The sequence below is a fragment of the Glycine max genome, chromosome 7 (genome assembly GCF_000004515.6).
Source record: "Glycine max cultivar Williams 82 chromosome 7, Glycine_max_v4.0, whole genome shotgun sequence".
NCBI lineage: Eukaryota > Viridiplantae > Streptophyta > Magnoliopsida > Fabales > Fabaceae > Glycine > Glycine max.
In genome coordinates, this window is record NC_038243.2 from 8,520,282 (window position 1) to 8,527,809 (window position 7,528).

At 29.1% G+C, this 7,528-nt stretch overlaps 1 protein-coding gene across 1 annotated transcript; it reads left to right on the forward strand.

The window, feature by feature from the left end:
- Window positions 1-6,074: 6,074 nt before the first annotated feature.
- Window positions 6,075-7,528, forward strand: LOC100804227 (transcription factor MYB62). Its single transcript, XM_003528903.4, has 3 exons — window positions 6,075-6,257; window positions 6,399-6,528; window positions 6,687-7,528. The coding sequence occupies exons 1-3, from the start codon at window positions 6,095-6,097 to the stop codon at window positions 7,327-7,329; spliced, it is 936 nt and encodes a 311-aa protein (XP_003528951.2). The 5' UTR covers window positions 6,075-6,094; the 3' UTR covers window positions 7,330-7,528.

The window sequence follows — 7,528 nt, forward strand, 5'->3', positions numbered from 1 at the left end:
GAGTCCACATCTGTAATTAGGTTTTATTACATGTTTATATGACAAACAGATGATATTAATGAAGATGAATATAAATTTGGATCCCAAAATAATGTACCATAAAGGTGTCTTCTCCCGTACAATGAGGAAGTGGACTGTTTTCTTTTAAAAGAAAAGAACAAATTACAGTTTTTTAAAATTTGTAACCCCACTCACATCATATGAAGCCATAAACAGTGCCACCACATATCACTACACATAGGCTATATTACGTGGCTCAGTTGCAATCAGCTCAATGTAGTCCAAATATGATATCTTCAACCTAACATGTCCACAGGATTCAACATTAATTCCATATTGTTAAATTTTCCTTAAAATATTTATGCAATCATATATTGAACAACCTCGGAAAGATGATAGATTAAGTGACAAAATATGGTCTACTTTTTTTGGCCCAAAAGATGATTTGATAATTGATATGATGCCCACTTACTTAAATTATGTCTAAATGCATCCTTCACATCTAATGGCCCTGGAAGGAAACATTTTCAAGGAGAAAAATTGTATAAGTGGGTGCGTATGAAATCAACTATACATGGAAAAGAAAGAAAGCTCAATCTCTCAACAGTCCATTACTACATTAATTTGATTGTGGTTGAACGATATCATTGATTTTAATATATAGTATTAGTATATTGGAGAGAGGGTTCATTGAATCCTTGGAGTGGCTTATATGAGGTGATTGATTGATACAATATCCTTTATAATACTACTGTTTACACACCAAGTTAATTATTCATTTTTGAAGCATCTAATTATTATTTAAACTTTTAATTTGAAGTATATGTGGCATAATTCCTGCGTTCAAGTTCTCTACACATCATGTATATATTATGTGTGCGAAGTCAGTCATCCTTAGGCCATCTAGAGTGCAAGCAATGTATAGTACACAACACGCTTTTGCTTCGTATATCAGATTAATAAAGAAATTATACCTTACCAATTGGGTCTTATATCCATCACGGCCGGTCAGCCTTTAAATTTTTGCAATACCAGTTTTAGTTTAGTTCATGATTAACATGAGAATGTAACATTTCATGTTTAATTTGTTTCAAAGTTTTGAAAATTTATTTCAAGACATAACTCATTTTTAGGAATATATATTACACATTTTTCTGCACCTTTTTAGTTATTCTCGGGTAAAAAGATGAGGATCTTGTATCCTAATGGAAATAGATGTTATTTTTTAAAATATAACTTTTCACTTTCCTCTTATTTTATCTTATTTATTTAGTTATTTAATATTTTTTAAAATTTATTTTTTAAAATATTTTGAGGAATGACAAATATTTATCAGACATCTTTGATGAGAAATATTCTCAATGATAATATTTTCAAAAATATTATTCATAAAAATATAATTAAATTCGTAAAACAAAGTAAAAAAAAAATACATGGATAAGACTTAAAGAGTTAGGAATACAACTTGTTTTAACTATAAAAAAAATTCATCCAATCCTAGTTATGCTTGGTACTATAAATGGTATAGCTTCAAATTAGTTTGATTCAATAAACAAATTATTTGACTTTAGAACCAAATTAAAAACAGCCATGTATTATTATTAGCATTCACTTTTATTCGGCACAAACACATATTATTTTTGGAGTAAAAATTGCAGGGACATATAAAGAAAATGAACTAGTTTAGAATTTTAAAGATAATGAAATTAGCAATGACACTGTTAACAATTTTTAGATTAGATGTGCTAATTTCCACATGATCATAATTATTTTCCTTGAATTAACAAGAAGTATACACTAGAATAATATATAAAAGGGGAATCATGAAGAGTAAATAGTATACCTGATTTTTACACTATGATTGAATGATATATAAATTGACACGTATAATAAATTTTTTGATTTTTATAAAATTATCTTAAGAATTACGTTGATAATAATTTATAATTAAATGATAATTTAATTTTTTTACTAATAATATATAAAAAATTATACTCAATTATAATACGAAATTTTAAACCCAAATACAATCCGAATTGAAAAAATAGTAACAAAAAAAATAGTTTTGGCCCATAATACATGCTGATATTTTCAGAGTCAACAAATCAGGGTCTTCTATTATTAAAATTAAATAAAATATTGAAAAAAAAAGAGATATAGTCCATAAGTTAACCAATACAAAGAAGATTAGGTAGAGCGAAAATTCAAAGATTAAGAGGTTGCAGAAATCTATAAGTTATTCTTAACTTTTTTAAATGTTGTTATCGTAAGTTACAAACTATGAATGCATGCATATAAGGTAAATGCTAAATTTTAAATAATTAATATTTATAATAAATAAATATTTTTTAATATATAATCGTATCTAAACCCTAAAAATTCATCCAGTAAAAAACTTAAAATTCATAATAAATAAATATGTTTGAAAATATAAGTTATATTTTATATTTATAATGAATAATTTACATTGTGTTATTGGGAAAAAAATTACATTGTGATATCAAATTATTTTTAATTATTGATAATTTATTTTTAAAAATTATTGATATTAAATTCAAAAATAGAAATAAAAGGAGATAGATTGAAAGGAAAAAAAAATTTAAGATCAAATATACAAAATAATAATAATAATACATAGAAATGATTGAAAAATATTTTTTTCATGAGAAATGCACATCCAAATGAGAGAAGAAGAAAAAATATTAAGCATGTATAAGATTTTTGACGTAGAAAATGTATAACTGAAAAAGTAGGAAAGTCAGACTTTAAATAGTATTTAATTTCACGTTAGAGAATTAATTTAAAATTAATTTTACATAATTTTTTTCATATTTGATTTAATATTATAAAACTTTAGATGTATGTTAACTTAAAATATTAGTGCACCATTTTCATTAAATCAATAAAGTATGAATGATGAGTTGTGATGACTTTTATTTCCTTTTCTAAGTTTGTTGCTTTCTCACAACACGGCCCCTTACAAAATGGTTACAGTGCCTACAAGCACACAAAAAGTTTAAAATCTTGAACAAATCTTTAGAAAATTAAAAGCTCAATCTGGAACAGTTTTTCTTCAAAGCCTATCTGTTACCACAGCTGATCAATTTTAACCCCAAAGGCATTTTGTTGGTCATTAATGACGTCACATTAGTCTCTGTAATTATCATCACACTTGATAAAATGATCACGATTTAATCATATCATCATAATCATAATAATCATCATTTTTATTATTATCTTTGTGACCACAATGTCAAATTCCTGGTTCTCAATCTGAATCACTCTCAATATATTATATGGCCTCTGCTTCTTGGTCTTACTTTTGCGAACAAACTTCTTATGTAATGGATCATGCCTGCTTACTTGGCAATTCTACTGTGCTAATTACATGTTTGCTTCATGTCACCATCAACAACATTACAATTGCATTATTGCAAGACAATTTGAAAAGAAGAAAAAACAAACAAACGGTTACTATCAATTAATTAGGAATTAACTTGAGCCAAAAAGGATAATGGGCTGGGGTTTTAAATTTTACATCTTATACAGGAAATGGGTGCAAACTAGTTACTACATCTTACAACAACAGTTACTTCTTAATGCTATTGGGGCACCATCAAACATATATAGGCCATTTTTTATATCAAGGGTCCAATTAATTTATTTTTTCCCATACTTTATGTGGAGTGCATTTTATGTAAGTACTTGTACAACTTAATTTGTCACTCAACCTGTCTAATCTGATGTCACGTTTTCAACATCCATATCTATGAGCTATCTAATTGAAACTTTTAACATTCTAGAGATTTATACATTGACAAAACGAAAATGTTATTTTGTAGGTTTGCTCTTTGCTAGCATGCTGTGTCTTTTGTGCTCTATCCTCCAAGGTTCTATCCCACGCCAAGATTCATCTCAATCACATATTCAAGAGAACAATTGAGTATTGGGAATTTGAGATTAAATTTTAAATTTTGATTACAATGGAATCAAGTTATTATAGAAGACTTGGCAATTAATTATTTATAGAGAAGATTTGTTTTTTCTTATTTTTTACCCAACATACATAAGAAATTTTCATTTTAATTATTGAAAAAGGTACACCTACCACATTGAACTCCAGAACAAAATCTAATTTAATATTAAGTTATTTCACATTTTCTTCTATTGATTCTTCAACCAAGTTGATTGAGAAAACGAGATTAAGCAGCCACCATTTATTTCACCTTCTAGGTTGTTCAAGTTTAATATCATCCCTAGATTTGGAAGAAAATTAAACATCTTCATTAGAAGTCAGACATAGCAGAGAAAAATATTATATAGCTTACTGTTCCTAGTGTTTATTCTTGTTACTGAGTTTTCATCCAGAACCCAATAATGGAAAATTTAAATTTGGACAAAGGAGAACCACATTGAATCTATTCTTATACCAAAGCAGACATCATGGGACAATTGACAACCAAGAAAAAACAATGTGGCTGAGTTGTAACTTGTAAGATTCGTAGCAGTGTTTCAATGCCGGCCCACAATACAGCAGCAACAACAATAACTGCACGTTTTGATTTGGGAGTATCTATGCTATGTTATGTTTCTATCCAAGGCACGGGGTAACCGTGAAAAGAATATTATGACATAAATTCGTTGATTTTTTTTTTGTCTAAATAAATTCATTGATTTTATGCATCGTTGATAAATTAGTAAAATATCCATATTAAAGAGAATTATTTTGAGTGTGTTTGGATTGTAGTTATTTTGTTAGTGTCCAATCTTCGTTTCTAAGAAATATCAGTTTCGTTGTTTTTGCCTTGTATTTCGTGCTGTAACAAAATCTTCAGAAATTCAAACATGTATTTTCAGGAAATAGACTTTGAAGATATAAAAATTAGTGTGCATTTTACAAAATTATTTTTTATGAGAAATAAGACTTTTTAGTAATAAAATATTAGCTTAAATATACTTTTAAACTGTATAAATAATATTAATATTTTAATTAACCTTTTTTTAAATGATATTTTATTTATTTTTTTAGAAATATGATATGTTCATTATCGAAAATTATAAAACTAACCCTCCATCACCGACATAAATTTTACATCTTCTAACAAAGTTTTTTCATACCCACTATCATAAAATCGAACCCATGTCAACATGCACCATCAATTTCAATTTACCCTTTATAAGTACGACTGTTTTTAATTAGTTACGTCTTCGATGTTTTAATGCTGTTTACTAAACTTACAATTTACAGTGATCAAATTAGATCTTTTGTCTTTTATATTTATTTCAAGTTTCAGTTTAATCTTTATATATTTTTTAATTTGATGTTTTAACTTATTTTCTACTTTGTTCATCTTTTTTGCTAAAACCGTTAACACACTTGAGGAAAGTCTTTCACATGAATTAATGGTGGTTGGGTGGCGTGGACCACTTAAAGTACTTGACCTATCCCAAAGGATTTTCTCTAAAAATACAAAAAGATATTTGTAAGGGAAAAAAAGTCTTTTAAATGAATAACGGGATATTAATTAACAAATCACATATAACAACCTACAATTCAGGTTCTTGGTAATGCAAGGTCGTTCACAGCATACAAAATTCTAAAAAATTTCAATAATTTTTATTCGCAAGAATGTGATATTAACTGAATAAAATATTGAGAGACGAATATGGAGTACAACTCAAGTGAATTTGTTCTTTGAAATAAATAACAGTCAGGTTCCAGCTATCAACTTATATAACCTGTCTCCTGTTATCGAATAATGTAACCAATGACTATATATTAGTAAGCTGTATTTTTGTTATTCTTCTAGGAATAAGGTGATTCTGTGCAACGAACCTATCCAACTTTTAATGTTTCACGGGGCAGAGACCATGAAAAGTAAATGGAAGCCGTAAAATGGAATTTATAACAGCAGTGATAGGCTTTTTCTGTCTTTAGAAAAAGCAACAAAGTTCATATTGTTCACATTGACAAAATCCCCCCAAAATATGTTGCACTGTATATGAGATTCAAATCATGTGTACTTATATATCTTGTGTAGGCTAACTTGCATACTCATTACAAGTCCCTTCATGGTGTTTTGAGTTTTGATCAATGAGACTAGCCATGTCTACTCCTTCCAAGAGCATAATCTGTTCAAGTGAAGATGATTATGAACTTAGAAGAGGGCCATGGAGTGTTGAAGAGGATTATCTTCTCACCCATTACATTGCCAATCATGGTGAAGGGAGATGGAATTTGCTTGCTATACGTTCAGGTAATCCAAGAAAAACTAAAAAAGAAAATAAAATTTTCTTGTTGCTGATACAATATTTGTTATTTTATATTTTTCAAAACATTTTTTTATGCCAATTCTGATTATTTGCTTTAATTTTTGTGATGGCTAAATTATCTCAAGGACTAAGGAGAACAGGTAAGAGTTGCAGATTGAGATGGCTCAATTATCTAAAGCCAAATGTTAAGAGAGGAAATTTAACCTCGGAAGAGCAGCTTTTGATTTTTGAACTACACTCAAAGTGGGGCAACAGGTGCATATCACATAATTACTAGTTTTGTGAAACTATGCTTATTCAGCATCTTTTGATTCTTAAGAAAGAAGCAAAACTGGCCACTATCAATATGCTAGTCAATTCTAGCATAATATCCTTTCTTTGAATTCTTATTTCCTCTTTTGTGATTGATGTAGGTGGTCAAAAATTGCGCAACAGCTGCCAGGCAGAACAGACAATGAAATCAAGAACTATTGGAGAACAAGGATTCAGAAACAAGCAATATATGCGAAATTTGAGGATCACAGAAGAGCAGGATTTGTAGAATTTGTCAAGGGTCTACAGATGACAAGATGTCTTCATAAATCACAAGAATCATCTCCTTCGGCCATGTCAATCCAAGACCAAGCAATTCCTTTACCTTTTGATGGTGTTACTGTTCCTCATTATTCATCATTTGGGATTGGGACAACACCAACAATACAAATCACTTGCCATGGAGATCTCAATCATTTGAATCAGCATGAGCAGAACTCAGACTCTGAACACCACAATAGTTCATGCATTTCCTCTTCAGAATCAGCAAATATCCCAAATATGAGTCAGCCTTTTGGATACACTACTAGTCAATTTCAGGCCTTAGATAACTGTGACTTTGGCATGTGTTTATATGATGGCTATAGCATAGATAACAATTCCTATGACAGGGATGCCTTGAACCTGACAACCACAATGGTTGCTGGGAATCTGGAACTCCCAGTGTTTGATTGCCAAACATTAGAAACCAATAGGCTAAACAAGGAATTTGCAAGTAGCACATGGAGCATGGATGAATTATGACAATTTAGGAACATACAAAGATTATCATTTAGATTCTAGAGTATCTTTTTAGAACCACTCACTATCTCTTTTATAATATGTAGTGCTTGTCATTAGATAATCGATTATTCAATAGCTTAGCTATAAATATAAATGTAAAGACTAAAGAGTAGTTGTTTTATAATTTATAGGACATTTGGACATGTGTCTTTCTCGGATT